This window comes from Festucalex cinctus, chromosome 10 (assembly GCF_051991245.1).
Source record: "Festucalex cinctus isolate MCC-2025b chromosome 10, RoL_Fcin_1.0, whole genome shotgun sequence".
NCBI classification, from domain to species: Eukaryota; Metazoa; Chordata; class Actinopteri; order Syngnathiformes; family Syngnathidae; genus Festucalex; species Festucalex cinctus.
The window spans coordinates 16765370-16788915 of record NC_135420.1 but is presented as its reverse complement, the minus strand read 5'-3'; the positions used below and the strand labels follow the sequence as shown (position 1 = coordinate 16788915).

The following is a 23546-nucleotide window of genomic DNA, read 5'->3' as shown; positions in this document are numbered from 1 at the left end:
TTCTTTATTGCAGACTATATTGCTGCCTGGCTCTGTCTGCATTCAATTTTATATAATGAAATCTGCTCTGATGAAGTTACTGTACGTTAATAGCGCACAATGACAAAGAAAGACAGTACAGATGATAAAGACAATATTAATGTAGGCTACACAAAGTGAAGCGCAAACTGAGTTTCTGCAACAGTCATAAATGGATTAGTTAGCTTCTGTTTTTCTGCGGTTATCATTTTTTTTCCTCATGACACTGCACTGAAAAAACTTATCATCTAAATACATTTTCTTTCTTTTTCTCCCAAGATATTTGTTCTAACCAGGCAGTTTTTGTGAGTGAAATACTATAACTCTATATGGAGAATTATTTAAAATGGTTCTAATTTTATGTTTTTTTTTTTTTTAATAATACAGCAATAAAATCGTAAGATTGCAAGAAAAAAACTTCCAAAAAGTTGGAATTTTTCAGGAATAATTTTTAATATTGTGAGGAAAAAAATGGTATTTACAAACGAAGGAAAAATGTAATATTTTAAGAGCAAATTTTATTTTTACATGAATAAAATGTGATTAAAGCCAAAATATGACAACTACAACTACAAAAATTTATACACAATAAAAACGACATTTTTAATTTCAGGGAAAAATGAATTAACGTCCACGAACTCAGAATACTGAGAGAGTAAAATGTAAAATTGAAAGACAAAAAAAAGAATTCTATCACTATAAAAATATAAAAGTTATGAGAAAAACACGGGTATTATTATTTAAATGTATTTATTTATTTATTAGTTTATTATTAAAATTTTTTGGTAGGGATGGGCGAGTACTGAGAGAAGTGTCGGGCCGATATTAGGCCTTATTTCAAGATTATCGGTTTTACGTTAAAGTTTTTCTCCACGTTAATAATTTTGTTACAGTATATGACCTTTTGAGGAGAAAATAAACAAGCCGGCCAGCTGCATTGAAGTAGAAAAAAGCGTCAAGAAGTGTGGAGCCAGGCCGGCTTAGTCTCCGGCTTGGCTTCACGGGAAACGCTCTTATGAAATAAGACTTACGTAAGCTGTCATAACTGTGGCTTTCCCCTCTGCTCAAGTCGCCATGGGAACCTGGATGTGACGTTGTCGTTAAAATATGAAAAGTTCCTACTTTTTTTCTATTTGAAATATATTATACACACCCACACAGTCTAATTGCAAGAACTCTATCAAAACAATACATTTCATAATGGTCACATGTGACTGACGTGCAAAGAGATCATGTGATCCCACCTTCCTGTTAACAGTTTCATGCATTATTTTTCAGCCTCTGAGTGCAAGCCATACAGTGAACCAATTGGACAGACAAGCGGACATGCTAGTAAACAACCGAGGAGAAAACTGAGTGGACAACAGCATGTTCAGCTTCATGCTGCTGCAGGCACGTCCTCACCCTCTCCATCGCCTCCCTCCATCACTGAGGACGTCTTTTTTGGGGGCGCCAACGAGGAGCAGGTATTTTATATTTAAAACAGTCGGACACAAATAAACGATGGCCAATCATTGCTCACCTATTGTCTGGGTTTGGTTAGTAAACTGAGCCATGATTGGTTGTTACCTACTTCCTCAGCACAGGTGATGTCATCATCAGTCGCCAGCAAGTAAAAAAAATACTTTTTAAAGGTACTAATTGTACAAGAAAAATAATGAAGTTACCACATTAATTATAGACAAAATATTAACTTTTTACTCCTGAAAATGGCTCAGTGAGTCAAGTATCACTTCAAAGTGAATGAGAGGAGCCACGCCCACTGATCAGGAAATAAGTTGGCTGTGTTTACGCCCACAATATATTTTAAATAATTGACATTTTCACTCTAATTATATTTAGAGTCAGTTTATAAATGTACATTTTAGTTTTAAATAGTTGTATTTTTTTTAAGCACTTCGTTTTGTATTTTATTTTTATAATGGCAATTTTAATTTTCAATGTTTTTTTTTTGTTGTTTTTTTTTTTTAGTTGTTGTTATAATGCTCAGTTTTAATTCCTCAATATGTTTATTATTCGCTGATTGGCCGGCGAGCAGTCCAGGGTGTCGCTTGCAGTCAGCTGGGATAGGCTCCAACTCAACCATCACCCTAATGAGAACAAGCGCTATCCAAAATGGAGAATGGATGTATGTTTATTATGATAGTTTGCAGTGGTGTAGAAGTGCACTGCATCATACGGGAAAGTGTAGCTAAAACTAAAATGTTAGAAAAAGCTGTCAGCGTGATGCAGTGCAGTTTGACACCACTGTAAATGTAAATTGTGTGCCTCATGTTGTGGACAATGAATCAGGTCTTCTTCCTTCCCAGTGGTGGGAAGTCACAAAGGACCACAAAGGTGTTTAGAAGTGCTGAGTTCCTGGCCTGCCAAGATCAATTTCACTGTTTTGTACTTTTATTTTCATTTTTTTTTAACACAACTTCATCCTCTCAGCTAGCATAGCATAGCATGGCATAGTGTAGCGTAGCAAAACATAACATAGTGGTGCGGGATAAAACAGTACTTTTGCAACCTGTGGTCCTTTCTAAGGCAGGGCAATTAATCGGAATTCATTTACAATTTCAATTATTACACGCCACAATTAAAAATCTAAAATCAGCATAATCGTAAAAAAAAAAAAAAAAGATAATTAATGCTAATATTTGAGTTGTTTAAATTTATACATTTGCACCTTTTGTAAATGTTAAAATAATTAATTTAATAAATTTTGTTTCATCCAAAAGGAACTTGCATAATTGTAGTGTTTCAAAGAATTTTATTTATCTTAATATTTTGTATTTGTGTTTTTTTTTTTTACGTTACCCATTTTCTTGTTTTGTATCAAAAAATCATCAGCACAGTGCATGTGCTGCACTCCAACTTCAAGTTTTTGCCAACATAAATAATATATATTATTATAAATTCTGTTTGGTCCAAAGGGAACTTACATAATTGTTATGTTTCTATAATTTTTTTTTAATTGGTCTTAATATTTTTAAATGTGTAAACATGTTCTTGTTTTTTACCAAAAAAATTAATGATCGTCCTATGACACAGTGCCCAAGCTGCACTCCAACTTTTAGTTTTTGCCAACATAAATAAATAATAATAATAATGAAATGAATAAATATTATTATAAATTCTGTTAGGTCCAAAAGGAATGTACATAATTATATTGTTTCTATTTTTTTTTTAATTTGTCTTAATAATTTTTTAATGCTGAAACATTTTCTTGTTTTGTACAAAAAAATAATCATTTAGTGATTTCAGTTATTACCAAAAATAATCATGATTGTTATTTTTTCCATAATCGAGCCCTTAAGTCTTTTCCATTTCCAGGATGCATCCTCTGTAGTGAGCGAGTATGAGGTGAAAGGTGTGGAGGTGAACAGCAGCATGGAGGACCTGCAGGGCCTCGGCTCTTCCTTTGGAGACTCGGACTACTTCAGAGACCTGCAGGTGAATCTTGACGGGCCTCTGAAAACCAGCAGTCCCGAGCTGACCTCCCAGACCGCAGCGCCCCATCTGACTGAGCTAGCGTCATCCGAGGAAGCGCCCGGCACCCTTGTGGTCACCCAGCTGAGCCCCAAACTCTTACAGAGCTGTGTGATTGACAGCCACGACTCCTTGGGCCCGGGAGTTGGTCTTAGTGTGACTATTGATCTGGACGGATTGTTGGGATCATTGGAAACACCTCACACTGAAACGGAATCACGTAACCATGGAAACACGGTGCATTTAAATGGAGACGTTGAAGTTGACAGTTTTCCGAATTTAGTGAGATCCATGTCGACCTCACGAAGACACAGCTGGGGCGTCCCCGTTGCACCCATCAATCTGGGAAGGAGGTAGTGATCTCATCATTTTTATCTGTACTTTAACAATCAAATATGGCTTCTAGCCAATATTCACTTTTTCTTTTCAAAACCAAGTTTTCAAAATATTAATTCAGACTTTTTTTTTTTTTTTTTTTACTATCCATTTTTCTGATGATATTCCTATTCAATTTCTTGTGAAACATCAAAGACATAGAAAATCAAAGTGAATTGATCAAAGGAAAAAATAAAAGGGAAATGATCAAAAACTTCATAGGTGAACCGTCTATCCATCCGTTTTCATCCGTAATTAGTGCAACTGGTAAGCTGGAGACTTATTCCAAGTGACATTGGGCAGAAATGGCAGGATCCTAGGCGCTAGGCTGAAAATTGAAGGATGGATTTGTTGAGTGGTTGAACAAATAACTTTAGAGGCAGAATTGGTCACAATACAGGTTGATGAGTTAGAAGAGACAAAACGAAAATAGGATATTCATTTGACTGACAGTATTTCTTACTCCTGTTTGTGTGTCTGCATGTCAGATTGAGTCTTGACACCATGGCTATGGACAGTGATGGAGATGAAGATGAAGCAGAGCACAACAGTGAAAGCTGCATGGACCGTCCACTGGAGGAGACAGACGGTCACAAGGAGAGACTCTCCTGTCCCAAAGATAAGGTACTGATTCTGAAACTGCGTGACATGAATACAGATAATAGAGTTTGAAAGCCCGTCTTAAAAATCTGACTTGTTTTTTGCACAACTTTTAACAGTGATAAACTGATATTCTATACTGCAAATGAATGGCACAGACGGAAAGCCACCGCTAATGCACAGTCTCAAAAAAGCTATTATAAAAAGTTGTTATAGATATTATTTTGGAATCACAGTGGTGGTAAGCACAGAACAGCATGCTAATAGACACATTTTCACAAATAAATAAATAACAAAATGCTTACTTGGTTACATGTTAACACTTGATTTGTTTGTAGGCATTCCAGTGACCCACATACCTAGCATATAGTTAGCTTGCTAGCTAGCGAGCTAGCTACCCATATACCTAGCATCTAGCTAGCTAGCTAGCTAGCTATATCTTTAATTGTGAACAATGTATTTGATCTTTTTGTTAACATGGCTGGGAGAAATAGTTAGGATGTCAAGAGTCCATTTTAAACAACAATTTAAGTTATACAAAGTATAGTGCCTTGACTAACAAAAGAATAAAATAAAAGTGTACTTGAGGTCTATTATAAACATTTGAACTCATTGTGCTGTAGTGGCAACCTTCTGACAACTTCCGTAAAACTTAGATCACTTCAGATCTATCACTGTTTATGTTTGCAAACATTTCAGACCGACGGCGTTCCCGGCAAGCAAGTGTATTCCCGCTCGGAGATCCTTGCCACAGACGAATGCTCACGTGCAGCACACATCTCTCGTATTGTGCAGACTTCCAAACAGGCTGCGCGGGCAGCAGGAGGTGGGTTTGACATAAGATTAATGCCCATAAAATACGAACTACAGTGTCAATTGTTTTGATATTTTCCTGAGGTTGAAGTTGACATGAGTAGAAATGTGCGTGTCAGTTTTGGTGACGATTCATACCATTTTTGTGTCAGTGACATTTAGTTACATTAACTCTTTTTTTTTCTTTTTTTTTTTATCATGTTAACATTCTCTCTTTCCGTCGTGTAGCGGAGGAGTTTGACCCTGAGCAACACCTGCACTCCAACGAGGGGCAAAGCCATATGTAAGTCAACACTGGCGTCAATGAAGTGTGCTTAAACCCTCGCAAGTGAGGTTAAAGAGCATTACAGTACATGACTACATGACTCCATCTGCTCAGGCTTAATGAGGCTTGAAAAGAAGACTCTTTTGGTTTTCTTGTTTGATCCCACAGGCGTAACTGATACTGTACACTGGTAGAAAAAAGGACTTGGAAGTATCATCAACTGTCTCCCATGGTTCATTATATGTGCCATTCATCCATCAATTTCCCATCGCACTTGTTCTCATTAGGCTCACTGAGCCTAAGAGAGCTGGTGGGGTAACGTGGACTGGCTGCTAGTCAATTGTAAACAATCAATCTACACTCAATAAGAGTAATTATTAGACACCAATAATATACAAAGTATATCTGTTCTTCAAAAATTAAGTACATCTTTTAACACATTAAACTCAAAATATAAAATTAAGTATAATAAATCACTGATGGTGTTGCAGTTCACTCACTTGACTTCTGTGACCAGGTGTGAATGGTCATCTGTCTGTTTTCTGTGACAAATGGATGTGAATAATATAATCATGGATGAATTCAATTGTAAATGTAATTTATTCAATAAAGCTTATAAATTGAAAACAACTTAAACATCAGACACAACTCAGTAACGTTGTCAAAAATACAATTACTTATTAGTACTGAGCTACAATATGAGAATGATTTCCCATAAATGATTGAATTATATTAATAAACTTCACATTTAATTGGCTAGTTTTAAAATGTAAACACACATTTGTTAACTCATTCGTTCCCAATAACTTATAAATACGTTTGTTGTTGTTGTTGTTTTTAAACGTTTTAAGTATTTATACGTGTTATTTATTTATTTATTTTTAATTCTAGAGTATACAGAAGGCTTTGACGCAGCCTCTCAACTGCAAAGAACGGTTTCAGAAATGGTAGTTATTACACAAACGGCCAGAAGGTGGCAGCAGAGCAAAGGAGATCAACCAGGCCCATGTTTAAAAAAAAACAAAAAAACCTCAATTACAATTCTAAATAGATTTGTGAAAATTTATTAAACTTAGCTATATTCTAACGCTAATTGTTGCAAAATGGAAACAGATAGAAATATACTTTTTCTGCGGGCCTTTCAAAATCAGTCAAAATCCAGTAAAACAGTCGGGATTGCTTCTGTGAAAACGGCTGGAAGCGAATGAGTTTTAAAGTCAAACACTTAGTTTGAACTAGTAAATTTAGTGTTTTTGATTGTTTTAACTTTTTATTTCAACTATACAGTCCCCCCCCAAAAAAAAAAACAAATTGAAAAATCTACAAAAAAAATCCCCCACCGAAACTTAATTAGAGCCTACTGCATAATGAAATACATTTAATCAGTTTTAACCATACTAGTTATAAGAATAAATTATTACATTCAATTAAAACTGCCTTTCCCGGAGAGAGCCAATAGGAAGTCACACGTATATATTGATTATGAGACATGTTTATTCAGAATCACACATCTGCTCTGTATTAAATATAACAAGTCCAAACACCTCAGAGAACGACTCCAGTTCAGTCAAGTCGCCACTGGTCTTTGGCGAAAGGTACACGATGATTGTGTGTGCGCACATAGTGTACTGCATCTGCGGCCTGTTATGTTCTCATCCAAACAGACATCTCCTCCCACACAACACATCACAGGAGGGCTTTCCCCATTCCCCGCTGACATCTCTGCTCCATGTCATGTGTCTGCAACCTCCTCCTCCCAACGCTGTCCTCTCTTCCCACCATCCCCTTAGATGGCGTGCGCGTGTTTGTGTGTGTGTCTCCAGTATATGTGCACTTGCGAACGTGTGTATCAGTTGCTTTTCTTTGCTTTCCTTTGCTCCAACTCAGCCCCAGTGTCTTGTTTGTCTTAGGCTGATGGTACAGAAAGTTCTGCAGGAGCTAAAGTTGTACCACGGGTAAGTAAACAGGCCGCTGCTCGAAACGAGGAGCAAGGAGCAGTGTGTGACCGCTCTCAGGCACTGGATGTGTGTGTGCATGTCACCAGCTTGGAAGGGAATACTGCAGAAATATTATATTTTCTCATATAGTGGCTACGGGCATATTAAAGTGTTCCCCCACTATATTGCGGTTCACCTACTCCGACCCCACTAAGGAAAGAGCATCTACTGTATTTGAGAGAGGCATTTTGTATTTAAAAAAAAAATAATAATCAACCTGTGACTTAATGGGGAAAGGCCCATTAGAGCCACTATTTAAGGAAATTTGAGTTGACGTACAACAATCTTTATCACATTCATACCAGCCTTCAGTTTGGGTATTGTATTGTATTGTATTGTATTCATTATGACTGATGTTTTGACTATGTGTCAAGTCAAAATCCTTTTAATGGATGTATACACATTTTTTTTTTGTCTTTTTTCACAACACACACAATTCTCTACATTTGCCATCCCTACTTACATGTTCATAATAAAATATTGTTCATGTTCCACAGAGCAAAGCAGCGGAGCAACAAAACCAATGACAAAGACTCCGAAAATGTCACATGGTACGAGTTCCTCTCCAATGAGTAAGTTCCCTTCTTAATACTGCTACAGTATGGTTTAATCGGGTTGACAAGAAATTCAATTAAAGAAAAAAAGGAATGTAACTTTTGCCTGCTTCTGCAACAGTGACCTCTGCTGTAGTAGGTGGCAACTACAGTTGGAGAAATAACAAGCAACCTTAAAATTTGAGCCAAAGTGAGCAATCTTGAGTGATCAAATAATTAATCCCTCACTTCATACGTCAAGTCAACTCATTCATTTCAAATATTATGGTCAGCAAATGGCATGAGATCCCATACTGGTTGATGTGACTTTTTCCACCTAATATTATGTGAGTGTACGTTCTCTTCTTGGTCCACCAGGAATGAGGAAGAGGATGATCGAAGTGAGAAGGTGGAAAAAGGCACCAAGGTAAAGCGGACTCTCAGCTCGTTGAGGAACAGGATGACCGGCTCCTTCAATAAAGATAAGGTAGGCAAAAAATAATAATAATTAATAATTAATTATAATAATTAATAATATCGTATTGTGATGTTTGGATATCGTTACATCCCTAAAAAATACCCATCTGTTACATTTCACTTCCCTTAACACACAAAAAGTACTTTGGCCATTTGAAATGCAACACAACAGTAGGCATTAGTCACTGTTGTTGCATTAATTGCATTACACGGACCTAATTGTCAAGTGTAACAGTTGGTGCACGTTAGCACACTAATCTCCTCCCATAAACCCATCATGCCTGTGACACACTTCGAATGATGCTAACCGACCACCATTGTGTCCTCGCAGGGTAAGAACCGGGAGAAAGAGCAGCACAGGGGTAAGGAGAAGGAGAGGGAGGCCAAGGAGGCCGAGTTCAGCCACAACAACGGGCATCTGTTAGCGCTCGGCACTTTTTCCAGCTGCGCCACCTGCTCTCTGTGCGGCAAGACGCTGCAGAAGAAGCACAGCCTGCAGTGCATGAGTGAGTACACGGCAGGTGCACGCGCGCCCTTCACGCTTGTCCCTCTGGCAAACACGCGCCCACGCACGTGAGAACAGGTGCTGCGCTCGCATGCAAACGTGGGGCTTTTTATAAACACGCTACTGCTTGCGCACCTGCTCACACAAACACTCGAGTGGCTAAACAAGCAAGTAACAACCTGCAGTATCAAAAATTATTTTCTGGGGTTGAAGAAAAGTGTCCTCTAATTTCTACAATAGGTTGAGGTACAAGCACATACGTTATGTTGAAATTCTCTCTCTCTTTTGTTTTTATCAGGAAAAAAATATTTAATACGAAGTGTACGGAAGTGTATTGCATTCACTTGAAATAAAAAAAAAACCTCCTGTTTTTCTGACAAATTTTTTTGGGAGCTTTGTTTTTTGTATTATTAAAAACAGAACAGATTAATTTGCGATTAATCATGAGTTAGTGATTGAAGTTTAATCAATTGTAAGGACAACCACAATTAGGAAGAACAATATTGTAAAATTAATATGTAAATCAAAACTGATTTTTTTTTCAGCTTTGTAAAGGCAGACTTCTTAAAGTGTAGTGAATACAAGGTTAAGCATTATGTCATATTATTTGGCATTGATCGAGGAGCAGATGATTACAGATAATTCATCTCCTGTCATTCTGACGATGACTTTGCTCAATGTTCTAGAAAGAAAACACTGTTGCTGTTTAGTGTCTTTCCTCCCATGTTTGAGAAGTCTTTCCAAGAACATCATCTGAAACGCTGCATCTGCATTTGCTTTCACTGCTTTGCATTGCACAACGTTTCATTCTGTTTGGGCGGGTCATCTCATCCGTCAGCAGTGTTGTTTACGCAAAACATATGGCACACGTTCACTTTATGCTTCCAGATAGTTTGGTTCTTCATGCTAATATTTCTTCGGCGCATTATGTGAGAAGGAGAAGGCCCTGAGTTGCGTGTAAGCAGCCACAACAAACAGACGTCCTGTGAAGGACATTTCAACAGCACGTACTTCCTCCATGCTCTCATTCTATCCGCTGATAAGACCAGCAATGTCGAATGAAAGAAGTGTGCGGCTAATAGAGGGCGTACATGCTCTGATGAAAGCTGTGGAACGATGATCTAAGTCTGTTTTGCTTCGTTACTACTAGCAACCTAGATCAAAACAATTGGTCAGATTCTCTTTCCTGGTAACTTCAGGTTTCTGTTTGTTGCTTGGCACAGTTCAGAGGGCTCAATGAAAAAACTGTCGAGGGCCGATGTAGGAAAATGTTACGTGCTAGCCACGCCCACTGAGACTGCACGACATCCTCGATGTGATTATGGCTGTGAGGGAAATGGTTTTTGCGAGTATTTTCGTCAAAAACTCTAAATTGTTCATATGTGTCAAACTGATTTTGTCAATCAAACATGAGAGTTTATTGTCAAAATACATTTAATATGAAATATCAATATACTGTGAGGTCAGCGTATTATAATTATTAGTCTATTTTAAGGAGTCAACAAAAGCTGTTCTTAGCTCATTCCGTCTCTTCATTAGGGGAAGACAATAATACTAACATTTATAAATAATGCATTCTGGAAGCACAGGGGTGTAATATACGATTGTTTTAATCGGGTGCTTACTGCTTATTCAACAAGCTTGTTCTGGTATTTGTTGTATAATGTAGCATACGGCGCCAGATAGTGCATGAGTCAAGCTTCCTCTGTTTGACACAAACTCTTAACTTTGTTGCAATATTTAGAGTACAGTCTTCTTCTTCTTCTTCAATTGTGGCCTTAAAATATTTTAATTTTGTTTATTATGTAAAATATTTTTCACAAAAATCAATTTTCCGTTTCTCCTTGCTCCCTCTGTAGCCAGGTTGTTACTGTAAGCCAGTGATTACTAATCACATACCGGTGTGCCGTAAGACATTATCCAATTTTACTTGGTCTAAAAATTGAAAAATGTGTTTAATACAAAATGTACAGCATCTTTGATTATCTATCTATGCCAGCAACATATAGTGACATGCATATCAATTAAGTGCTCTTCCAGTTTATGGCAGAAGGTGCAATTAACTTGTTTTGTGCTACTTTTGTACTTTTTAAGTACACATGTCCAACTATTGAACCCTTCAGTACATTTTGCACAACTTGCCCTTCTCTAACAAGGAGCTGAAAAAAAAATAAAAATCAGGTGTTTGATCCGTGAAGCAAGGAATATAATCATGCTGTTCACATTTTAACATCATGAGACAAAGATGGCAATAACTGATCAACAATACAGGTTGCCATTGGGGAGGATGTTAAGGTCACTTTGTGCCAAAATGTCATCAGCAGGTTGTAACACAACGAGAGACTAGAGAGTGAGAGAAGTAGAAATATGGACGTCTTTAGAAATGTATTGGTCAATTCATCGATTGCAACACTAGCAGTGAATTTGCCATTTAGCTCCTTGTTGGAGAGCAGCAAGTTGTACAAAAAGTACTGAAAGTTGGACATTTGGACAAAAGTTTACAGGTCATATTAAGTTCATTTGTAAAGGTTTTAATGTAGTGCATTTTAGCTTCATCCTGAAATTTCACTTTAAAGATAAATAGCCTTAAATGTTTAGAAGGGGGCGGCACGGTGGACCTAGTGGTTAGCACGTCCGCCTCCCAGTTCTGAGGACTCTGGTTTGAGTCCAGGCTCCGGCCTTCCTGGGTAGAGTTTGCATGTTCTCCCCGTGCCCGCGTGGGTCTTCTCCGGGTTCTCCGGTCTCCTCCCACATTTCAAAGACATGCATGGCAGGTTAATTGGGTGCTCCGAATTGTCCCTAGGTGTGCTTGTGCGCGTGGATGGTTGTTTGTCTCTGTGTGCCCTGCGATTGGCTGGCAACCAGTCCAGGGTGCCCCCCGCCTACTGCCCAGAGCCAGCTGAGATAGGCGCCAGCACCCCCCGCGACCCTTGTGAGGAATACGCGGTCAAGAAAATGGATGGATGGATGGATGGATGGATGTTTAGAAGGACTGGTCTGGTGTGCGCGTCAGCGGGGATGCGCTTTCGACTATGTCAAAGCTGTCTATTTCATTCAAATGGAACGATTCACAAAGTTCCGACCATCTGCCTTACCCGGTTGTGTTAAGATGGAGAGAAAACAGAAAACAGGAGAGAGGGGTTGAGTGACTGTAGAATAAATGAGAGAACAATGGGCACAACAACAGCCATATCAACAACAGTAGTAGTCCCTTGATGACTACAACACCATGTCTCATCAGAAAAATGTAAAGTTGCACCTCCAAAACTGGTTAAAAAAAAATAAAATAAAACATCATGACAATTTAACACAAATTAATCCATAAAACCGATTGACCGTCCTGCCTTCTTATTAGATGTAATTTTAACCCGTATTGATTTAGCGTTTGGTGTGCTTGGTAAAAAACAAGCTGTGTAGTGGCCCTTTAATTGGAGCCAAGTGGCGGTGTGGGGATTGAGCCTGTGGAATGCGCCGTTTGTATGCCACAGATTGTTCCCACTGGAGAGTGCTTCTAACTAAAGTGGAACAAAACAAAAACAAAACAAAAAAAACAAGAGGGATACTTTATGCCGTAACTGTCAATGATGTGGTTATCCAACCGACTCGCTGTTGTTGTTTCGGGCGTAACCATCCGAACCGGACCGGAGTCTCGGTGTTAATAACGGTAAGAAGCGGCTCATGTAGCGGGATCAGGTGGATCATTCCCGTGGTTTCTTTCAATGGACTTTACAATTTACAGGCGCTTCAGTTGTTACTCACTTAGCGTAATGCAAACAACGGGCGATATATTGCTTCTTTTATGTCCTCATTGTTTGTATTAGCAGGAGGAACCAACATGTATTTACTTACTCAATGGAAATCTCAGTTCGTTGTTTCTTGCCTAGTATGGCTAGCTAACGATAGCCTCTTGTTGCTAGCGCGTTAGCGTGCCCAAAACCGCTTCAAATTGTAAAGCAAATGTATTTTATTTTAAATAGCACCCATGCGCTACATCCCAACAACCACAGCAATGTTGTTGCTTTTGCAAATGTTACCCTAAGCGCCGTTTTAGTGTAACTTTGTGTACTTCGTTATCGCCAGTTTTGTTAGCCACTGTTGTTAGACTTGAGGCTCAACAGGTGATTGTTAACGTTAGCGCATAGTTTATTATTGTAGTGAATCTGTGTGCGAGATTTATTTTTGTTCACTTTGACGTAGGGTTAGAGCAATGTTTCACAACCTTTTTTGAGCCACGATTTGTATTAAATAATTAATTGTAATTTAAATCCATTAAATAAAATAAATGGGATAACACACACCTGTATTTACGTCACGTTATTTGTATAACATTATGATGGAGGATAAAAGTAACATTCTCTTTACTTAACTCATTTACATTTATCCTTACCTTGTCCCCGTATTTCCATGGGTGGACCATGGAAATACGGGGACAAGTTAAGGATAAATGTAAATGAGCCAGTTTAATTGATTGGCTCAGACAGAAAGAAATGTAAGATTAGAAATGTAATTTGGGATTATTGGACCACATAATCTGTTGACGTTAGTCATGTTTTCTGGTGTGTCAAAATTGTTATCAGTCCTCAGCCGGAGCAGGTGATGCCCTTACACTTCTCCAGTTCCCCGCAGGAATGAAATGTGGGGGGGACATTTCTTGGCTGTCTCGCTGAGCGGGTCACATGTTTCTGATTGTGCTTGGCAGGTCCATCAGAGTGAAGATGGAGTGAGACCTCCCCATGCATCACACCTTGTTTAGCACAGCACTTGCATGACTGGCTGCTAAGCCTTTGAGCATGTTTTCTTGTGGGTGTTCTGATGCTCACAGAGTAATTTTTTAATTCATATATATTTGAAGTTGTTTTACTGTTAGCCTATGTATGGGTGATGATGTAATTTGTTAGAACCATCCATTTAGTGATGGTACAGTTAACCATCTGAGGTTTACCAATTTCTGTTCCCCATAGGAAATAGAACAATCAGAAAATCAAAAATCTTTTTTTTTTTTTGCGTTAAACTCAAGAATAATTCATTGAATTCAATAAAATTAGAGCTAAAGTTAAAGTTCACCTGAACTAGCGATAGAAAGCAGAATCTGTCAGGTGTCCTTTTCCTGGAAGAACCAATCCGTTATCTTGAGTGCTGCCGAGCCCATTTTTGCCTGTAAAGATAGTACAACGCTAGTCTTTTTTTTTTTTCCTCTCTCCCTCATTCTCTCTATTTGTAAAACAATGTAATAAGACAGAAGGTCTTTAATTAGTTGAACTTGTTGCTTTTAAGATCTACAATAACATCAGATTTGTCACCGGAAATGTTTAACACATTGCTCAAACATTCATGTGACTGTTTTTATAAAATTACAAATGTATTCTATTGTTGTTATCTCAAGTGATACTCCTTTGTGGATGCACCAGTCAGCTACTTGATGTGTGACTTGTTTATTAAGTGACTGACTTAGTTTTTCAAATTTTGTTTTTAGCCAGCTCTGCTTCCTGCGTGGGGCATCCGCGAGCATGCAATTGCCAAACTTAGAGGTGGTCTGAGTGCTGATAAGAGCTGTGATGTCAGCAAGCAGAAAAACACCCTGTCCTTGCTTATCTTTGGCTAATCTTTTACCTTTGCCAAGCAGTATTCTTGTCATTGCCATTTGTGTACCATCCTTTCGGTTTCCTGAAAGGATTTAGCTTACGTTTGGGCTCTTCACCGATGACGAGGACACTTGAATGAATGCCTCAGTATTTTTGCAAAGATCTGCTTACCTCTCAAGGTCTTCTTATCTTCTTTTCCAATTTTTTTTATTTTTTAATACACTGGCCCCTGATTGACCTCATCAGTGTGTTTGAGCTTTGTTGAAAGTAAGGCTGCTATGGTGGACTGAAAGATTTATTTATTTTTTTTGTTTTTGTTTTTGACTGATATTTTATACACCTTCGCTGGAGTAAAATAAATAACAACCTCGAGATCTGGCTGCTGTGCCGCTGTTGAATCTGTTGAATCAATCCTCCAATGCAGGTAAATAGAAAATCTTCACTGATATTTGAAAATGAAAAAAAAAAGCAGTGCAATCTAAATTGTGGTGCTTATATTAGTCTTGTTGTTTCTGCTGAATGAAATTAATGATTTGATTTATATTTTTGGCCTGTCTTGAAGGATGCCAGTTAAGTAATACTGGACCAATTTAAAAAACAAAAACAAAAAAAAAACAAGGGGCATGACTGCTACTGAGGCTTACTCAGAAGCCACTTTCTGTTGACTTTTCATTTAGAAACTCTTCATAATTTACTAGAGTAGTGGGCAGGACTTCAGTGGCTGAATTTGAAAAAACTAGAATGATTTGGTTTGAAGCTAAAAATATCAATGAAAATAATGTACAGGAAGTTCAGTTTTGTCTTCATTGTGAGTGACACACAGAAGAGAGATGCGCAATGCACTGTACAGAGGAGCCTTTCTGATGATCTCTTAGTGGAAGTTGCTCGTATTACATTGTGCTGTTGACAGCAATGCCACCACATTTAAACAATGCGACGTCTCTGCCTCCGGCTTCTCTGCTCGGCTGTGTGGCCTGAATCCTGAATGATGAAAACGGGTCCGTCGTGGACAGTGTTTATTTCCAGCTTTACTTCTGCCAAGGGGGCTGTGTTGTGTTTTTAGCTTTTGTTTCTTTGACTTGTGTACCACTTCCTGTCTGCAGTGGTTGATATATCATAGTTAATTTGAATGAAAATTCGATATTTTTGAAGACATTAAGATTAGATTGCAACTGTTCACTTGATTTTGCTTTAAGATTGTTTTAAGTAAGTGATAATAGTGGCCCATCTCATTCTGTTAACACACTTGCTTTGACTTGGTTACTACGCCAGCCTTGTGACTGGTTTCCAAGCCAGGGTGTGAATTCAGCTGGGATAGGTTTCAGTTACCCATAACCCGAATGAAGGGAAAGTGCTATACAAAAGGATGGATAGTTCCCATCGGCACTTACAATGGAGCCGCCTCTCTACGGAGAAGCTTCTCTGGCTTTGGCTTTTGGGCATTGAAGGACATGTGACCAAGTTATACCTAACTGGAGTGGAGTCGCAGGTTGCATAGTAATGATAGGATTTGTTTGAGCTACTCTCAGAATTTGTTGCCAGTAGCAAGATTACTTTGTCTTCTTGTACATTTTTTTTTAATTTGCAGCTCCTATTAGACTACACTTTTACTGTAATGTTCATGTTTATATTGATTTAAATGAAAAAAAAAAAAAACTGCACTCATCTCGGTTGGATTTTAACTGTATACATGATTAAAATGTTATGGTATATGTGAAATTAAATTAATAATTAAATACAGTAGAAATGTAGAATAACATTGAGTTTCATTCAACTAATGGAAAAACTGGACAAGGCGGTTTCTTAACTAAGTCATATTGACTTTTGGATACTGTTTTTCAGATTGTGCTGTGAATGTTCACAGGAGCTGCAAGTCTCTGCTGGGTGAGTGCACCAGCGCCAAGAACAAGGTAAACACTTTTTTTTTTTTTTTTTCCCCCCCCTCCCTTTTATTTAATACTGCTCACATTCAACCGGCACAACTCTAGTCTGTAGCACAGAATTGCGCGACTTGGGTTAAAAAGTTTGAAAGACAGTCGTACATCTTTAATCGCCTTCTGCAGAAAGTTTTTGTGTGCTTTCTCCTCCTGTGCAAAAAAAAAAGCCAAAGTCATCTTTTTATTACCTGATAAGTGTTTGATGAATGCCTTAAAAATAACCGTCTTTCTCTTCTCAAACAGAGAGATTCTTTATCAAGAACAGGCCCGTCTGGATCCCCTAATCTTGGCAAGTAGAATTCAATTAATTTTCAAGGCTCAGTGTGGGGTGGCCATCACCTCTACCTGATGGGCTGAGGAAGAGATAGAGGACAGATAATGACAGAAGACAAAAGATAGGGGAGGAGGTGCAGGGAGCACCATGCAACAACTTTTTCTGACATTGTGCAGAGCTAAGGGATGGTTCAGGTCAAGTGTAAAACCAGCCTTAGTATCAATTTTGTTCAGATTAAACAATTTAAAGTCTGACCTGAACCCAGACAGAAAAAAATGTTAGTTCCACGTGTAATTATAAACACATGTACAACATTAAATAATAAACAAGAAATCTTACTTAACTGTCAGTTATGCTTTGAGGGCACAACCAACTTAGTTTGTCTGACTTTTGTGCTGGTCATCTTCTTTTTCTGTTCTTCCTGCAGCTCTCTCACCATTATCTCACTCATATTTTTCCCACAGCACTAAAAGACCGCCACAGAGAGCAGGAACAGCCAGGCACATCACAGACCCTCAATGGCCACGCAACATTTCTCGGGAGCCCTGGCATGACCACCATTCCTCTGGGACCAAGTAACCAAGTGATTGCAACATATAACAACATCACCTCTACTGGAACTCCTGCTTCATACCTCGGCCACAGCCTACGTCACCACAGCAGCAGCTCAGGGTCAGTACTTCAGTCTAGCATCACTTACTTATTTTGACTTGTTTCCTTTTGATTACCTACCCCTCATGTGAAGGACTTAAGCTTTAACTGAAGATGAAAATTTCCCCCAGCTAAGCTGCACTATTTGCTTGTTTATGGTTCAAAAGTGCTTGAAAGCATACATACTTTCTGAAAAGCCTTTAATTGAAGATCCAAAATTGCGAGAGATTGCTAACAGACTAAGAATTGTAGCACATAACATTTGATCAAGGTACAGAAAGACATGCATGCAAACAAACATTTGTTCATCTGAGGATGTACTGCACTTCTCTTAAGGTATGTATTTAATATGTGAACAAAAGCATTTTTTATTTTTATTTTTTTTTTTTTTATTTATTTATTTTTTTTTTTTACCACAGTTCTCTCCCCGGGGAAATGGATGAAACGGATACTTTTCGCTTGAAACGCTGTAATGAAGACACCATTTTCCTCGTTCCCTCCACGACTGAGTCTATCATAGTGGAAGGTAAGATGACTTGATTGGTGACATTTTGTTAATTTATAACGTTGTTGTTGTTGTTTTGTGTTTTTTTTGTTTTTGTTTTTAATTAAGCACATCCAACTTCTTCCAAGGGGAGTATTGTTGAGGTCTCTTATTTATTTATTTATTTATTTATTTATTTATTCATTTATTATTTTTATTCCGTGGGTGTTTTCTCAAATTTTAGCAAGGAGTATGTGTAATGGATTCAAATGTAACCTCACACACTCTTTCATTAAGTTGGACTGTTTGAGAGAGAGATTGTTAAAGTGGCCACTATTTCTGTTGGTCCCTGCTGTTTTTGATAATATCTTGTCCGAACTGAATTGAATAGCTGACTGTTAACATTTCTGTCATGATAATAGAGTAATGTGGCATCTAAGGCGTATGTTGTATTTTAATCTGTATCCATGCTTATTACGCCTCCAAAAATTATTTGATTTCCATAAAATCATTACATTTTCATGCAGATCCAAAGAGAGAATGCAGGATTTTTTTCAAAAATTATTATTGTAAAATTTAGTACTGGTGACGGCGCTCTTGAATAGAATATTTTTTATTCTGAGTCACTTGAGTTTGCGGCAGACATCCTACAGCTGTGCTGCACCGCCCAGCAACGCACCTTTCCATGCTCCCTGCTCCTCACCACATCCACAATGAATGGGGTTGAGATGGCTGTCTAAGTTCACGAGAAAAAGGGCTTCAAGAGCCGCATAAATCCGGCCAATCGTCCGCGGATTGGCCAGTCCTGAGACAGTTTGTCCTCTTTAATACTTGGAAATGACAAGGCTCTGCATTTTTCTTTTGAAAATAACATTTACATCGTTTGGATGAGATTGACTGTTTTTGTGCTCATATATCATTTTCCAATTCTGCATTTTTTTTTAACACAGGAAATGAGGCAAACATTCATGAATGGCTCAGGCTAGTTCAGTTATTTATAATTGTATTCTTAATGCTTTAAAATTACAAACCAGGACTTTTAGAATTACTGTCCTCATGAAAATCATTCATTATTCATATTTACCTTATTTGAGTGTTTCATTTTCAATCTGTTTGGGGTTATTATGCTTGCAGGGTAGTATCATCTCTGTAATGACCAGATGGAAGTGCAATAAAGGCGATTTTCTCTTGTACACTGTAGAAAATCTGTGATTTGCTTTGCTCCTTTTCTCAGATGCGCACTATGCTGCAGTGCGAGCTGATCTGGAGTGTGATGCTCAAGACCTGGAAGCAGAGTCTTGGAGTTTGTCAGTTGACCAGCAGTTTGTTAAGAGACACTCTAAAGAGGTCATGAAGAGACAGGATGTCATATATGGTTAGTGCATTTGTATGGATGCTCTTTGTTTAACATTGCCTTTTAAACAAAACAAAACATATTACTATTAGACAATAACAATGTAGGGTTCTGGATTTACTCTAAACTTGAAACTCAATTTAGATGAGAACCAGTTTTGCAAATAAATATTTCTCATTGTCATGTTTGTCCCTGTTATTTGGTCTGGATGTAAACAATACAGAATGTTGCATTGGCACACGTCTAAACAAAGTCTGATAACATTTAAAAATTAAACAAACAAACAAAACCCCACCTGAGTGATTGTAATATGTCACTTTATATACAACAGAGCTGATGCAGACAGAAATGCACCACGTACGGACACTGAAGATAATGCTTCGTGTTTACATCAGAGAATTGAAGGAGAACCTCCAGATGGATTTGAGCAGACTAGAATGTCTATTCCCGCGCTTGGAAAACCTCCTGGAGCTCCACATGCATTTCTTGTCCTGTCTTAAAGAACGCAGGCGAGAAAGCATTGTTTCGCCCATTGAGGGCAACTACACAGTGGACAGAATAGCAGACATACTAATAGCGCAGGTAACCAAAGGGAATACATAAACACCCAAGTATGCAGGTTTTTATATTTTTCTTATTTCTTATATATCCATGCAGTTTTCAGGTGATATAGGCGAGAAGATGAAGGACAGCTACGGAGATTTCTGCAGTCACCACACTGAGGCTGTGGGCTACTACAAAGAACAGATGCAAACAAACAAAAGATTCCACAGCATCATACGGGTGAGATAACCAAGCATGCCTGTTATCTTGATACCAATTCATCCTTGTACTACTTTTCAGTGTTTTCTTTTGTCATCTCAGAAAATCAACAACCTGTCCATTGTGAGAAGGTTAGGAGTGCCCGAGTGCATTCTGTTGGTAACACAGCGCATTACCAAGTACCCAGCACTTGTCGAGCGCATTCTGCACAGCACTGAAGGTCCTGCTGTATTCATTTTGTATTTACTAACTCATCTGTACACATTGTGCTCCCCAAATATGTAAACCCCTTATCGGCGGGGCGGAATCTCCTGTGTTCATTGGCATTAATTTGAATATTTGTTTTTCCATTAGAGGGTACTGAAGAACACACAGAGCTGAACCGTGCACTAGGCTTGATTAAAGACACTATTGTTCAAGTGGACTCGTTGGTTAATCTGCATGAGAAGACATGTCGCCTTCGAGAAATCAACAACAAAATGGAGCCAAAGGCACTGGGCAAAATCAAAGATGGCCGAGTGTTTCGCAGAGAATTCTTGGCGCAGGGTCGAAGACGACTTCTGCACGAGGGTACTGTCAACTGGAAAGCTGCCTCTGGCAGACTCAAAGGTTAGGAGTGTGGCAGAATAAAAAGAACGTTTCGTTCTCAACTCAGTTTTAAATAAATAATCGTGATTCGTGTGTTATTTGGTCTTCACAGATATTCTTGCAGTTCTCCTTTCTGATGTGTTACTGCTGCTGCAAGAGAAAGATCAGCGATATGTATTTGCGGCAGTGGTGAGTAATTAATAGTTTTCTTTATGCACAACAACTACTGGTATGTACATAATTAAGATGCATGCGGAATTGGTGCCCTTTTAGCCCTTAATTTCCCTGACAGTATCAATTAAGCATATTTGTAGTCTGCGTTTGTGTTTAGACTGCTCTCAATCAAATCCTTCTATGAGATTGAGCTCAAAGATATTCATTTTTCTTTTATTTTTTTCCCTCTAGGACAACAAGCCATCAGTAATCTCTCTTCAGAAGTTGATTGTTAGGGAGGTGGCCCATGCCGAGAGAGCCATGTTTCTGATCTGCGCTTCCTCCAATGAGCCTGAGATGTACGAGATCCACACAACATCTAAGGAGGAGAGAAACACTTGGATGACACAAATACGGCAAGCTGTTGAGAGGTAACTGCGATACAATACACTGTAGATGATGTCTATTCACAGGATGGTTTTAACGGCTTCTGTCCTGTTGCGGTTAGTTGTCCTCATACTGAGGAGAGGCTGTTCAGTGAGGAGGAAGAGGCTCAAGCTTCAAGGTTGAAAGAATTTCAAGGTACTGGCATATAGTATATCTGCAGTGATCCCTTGTATGTTCATCATTTGGCATTCACAAAATTGCTTATTAGCTTTTTTTTTTTTTTAGTTGTATATAACTTGTTTTTGTGTTCAGGAGGCCAAAGTCATGTCATATTGCTTTGGTGCCATCTTGTGGTATCTAGATGCAAATGAACTATGTTTAAGTGAGGGAAGTAGGTTCTTTTTTTCTGTGTTTTTTGGGTCAGCATGAATTACTCCCTGCAATCCTTGGTGCCTTTGCCCCATGAATAGTGAAGGTCCACAGTAGTATGTAGTACAATGCAGTTTTACCAAGCCTTACTTTAGGCACTATAATGTATTTTTTGATCATGGCAATATGAAAGGCACAATGAAGAGTAAAATGTGTAATGATTAGCTGTCTTACAGACAGTACAATGTGCAAGGGAATCATGTGTGACAGTAACGGACAAATATCACAATGATGTCTATTTCTCACTGTAGAACGTCTGAGCCAGAAGGATGCCGTGATTGTCCAGGCGCTCTCGGAGAAGTTGCAACTTTTTGCAGACATGGCAGAGTCTGTGGCAGGTCTGGAGGACACAGCTTCCCGCTCCAAGCTACTTTTACGGGGTGATGCCTCAGATCTCCAGCAGGGGGAGGCCTTGCTCAAAGGAGCTATCACTGAGGGTAGGGCAGTGTTACTTAAGACAACATGGCATTGAGTCAATGATATGCACACTTACAAACTCCATTCCTTGAATGTGAAATTGTTGTTGTGGCAGCATCTGAGGCATAATTTGCTCCCTCTGTCAATTCAGTGGAAAACCTTCAGAATTTGCTGCAGTCTGGAGTGAGGGATGAAGTCCTGTCATCACAACAAGATGAAGGAAGCAGCTTTGGACTCCTGCCCAGGAGAGCAGACACCTTTGGGGGCTATGACAGCAGCCCCACCATCGTCACGAAGAGTGAGTTCAGTATACTTCATGTCCCGAAGAAACCTCCTATCTAATGGGTTGTACTGAAGTGCACTTTGTGCGATGAATAACTTGTGAATTATTAATAAAATTGTATTTTCTCCCCAAAACACACACTTTTGCCGTTTGAAATAATTTATGGCAAATTAAAGAAACAAGATGCTGTATTCACAATACTAGTATGACACATATTCATTTGTTGTCTCTGTGCACATCGTGGTTGTTAAAATGTATCTGTTTTCTAGTCTGTTTGGTCTCACTGTTATTTTTTGTGTCATTGTTTGTGTCTGTGGCTGGGTGTCCCTCTGCCAGATGGCAATATGAAGAAGAACTTTTCTGGCGAGTCCAGAAACAGAGACCGAAGCCAGCGGGCCACCTCTGACCCTCAACTCAAAGATCTCTGTGGCAGCCAAACTCTGGAGCAGACGGTAGGTCTGACGCACAAAAAGTCACATGCTCTCACTTCAAGCACAACAAAAATCACACAGGGTGACAACCTCGGGATGATTTATTTCCTTTATGAACAAACAGGCGATAAGAATATGTCTCATGTATTGATGGTTACTGTCACAGACACACACAAGCCGCCATTAGACATTTAAATGGTGCAGATCATATAAACATTGAATGTTCACATAAATAAATATGGTCTTTGAGGGCGACCAGTTGTATAAAACAGATCACAGTAGTCGTGCGCCAAAGAGTAATTTTTTTGTTTCGGGGGGGGGGAGCTCCAGCGTTATTTGATAGCACAAAAGAAAAAAAATTATCTGTTGTATCTGGTTGATGTTGCTCAGGTTGATGAGAGCTGCTGCACACCACCGAGATGGAACCGGCTCTGGTCCAACTCTTTCCCTGAGGCAGAGGTTTGTGCCTCTTTTTTTTTTTTTATCTGTTAGTTGCTCATATATACTTTAAGAGTGCAGGATTGGGTGTTTATTAACTTGTAATATGATTATTATTATTATTATTATTGTTGTCCTTCTCTTATTTATAACACCCTTCTCTTTTTCCATTCCAGTTCTTTGACAAAGTATTAATGCTCTCTCAAAGGCTCTACAGTCTGCAGGTAACATGATGCCATGCTCGCGTATGATGTTTTGTTTATATTTGCACACTGTCTTTACAGAGTCAAATAACTTCTAATAAAGTTGTGTGCATATA

At 38.6% G+C, this 23546-nt stretch overlaps 1 protein-coding gene across 14 annotated transcripts in view; it reads left to right on the top strand.

Moving 5' to 3' along the window:
* LOC144027488 (mitochondrial import inner membrane translocase subunit Tim13) overlaps positions 1-23546 on the top strand; it is an 82424-nt gene that overhangs the window by 5466 nt on the left and 53412 nt on the right. For 10 of the 14 annotated variants that reach the window (XM_077535048.1, XM_077535055.1, XM_077535052.1 and 7 more), the window contains exons 3-28: positions 1297-1484; positions 3337-3845; positions 4356-4491; positions 5167-5293; positions 5509-5563; positions 7456-7500; positions 8040-8114; positions 8454-8562; positions 8884-9058; positions 16482-16549; positions 16820-16865; positions 17315-17522; positions 17921-18027; positions 19220-19360; positions 19671-19921; positions 19997-20122; positions 20204-20321; positions 20456-20710; positions 20802-20878; positions 21095-21273; positions 21351-21424; positions 21910-22095; positions 22227-22373; positions 22695-22810; positions 23180-23248; positions 23404-23451. In XM_077535048.1, the coding sequence (XP_077391174.1) occupies positions 1297-1484; positions 3337-3845; positions 4356-4491; positions 5167-5293; positions 5509-5563; positions 7456-7500; positions 8040-8114; positions 8454-8562; positions 8884-9058; positions 16482-16549; positions 16820-16865; positions 17315-17522; positions 17921-18027; positions 19220-19360; positions 19671-19921; positions 19997-20122; positions 20204-20321; positions 20456-20710; positions 20802-20878; positions 21095-21273; positions 21351-21424; positions 21910-22095; positions 22227-22373; positions 22695-22810; positions 23180-23248; positions 23404-23451 (3635 nt within the window). Of the gene's footprint in view, positions 1-1296; positions 1485-3336; positions 3846-4249; positions 4268-4355; positions 4492-5166; positions 5294-5508; positions 5564-7455; positions 7501-8039; positions 8115-8453; positions 8563-8883; positions 9059-12471; positions 12722-14315; positions 15064-16481; positions 16550-16819; positions 16866-17314; positions 17523-17920; positions 18028-19219; positions 19361-19670; positions 19922-19996; positions 20123-20203; positions 20322-20455; positions 20711-20801; positions 20879-21094; positions 21274-21350; positions 21425-21909; positions 22096-22226; positions 22374-22694; positions 22811-23179; positions 23249-23403; positions 23452-23546 lie in introns of those variants that run through there. The other 4 variants (XM_077535054.1, XM_077535061.1, XM_077535062.1 and 1 more) reach the window with 4 other exon arrangements.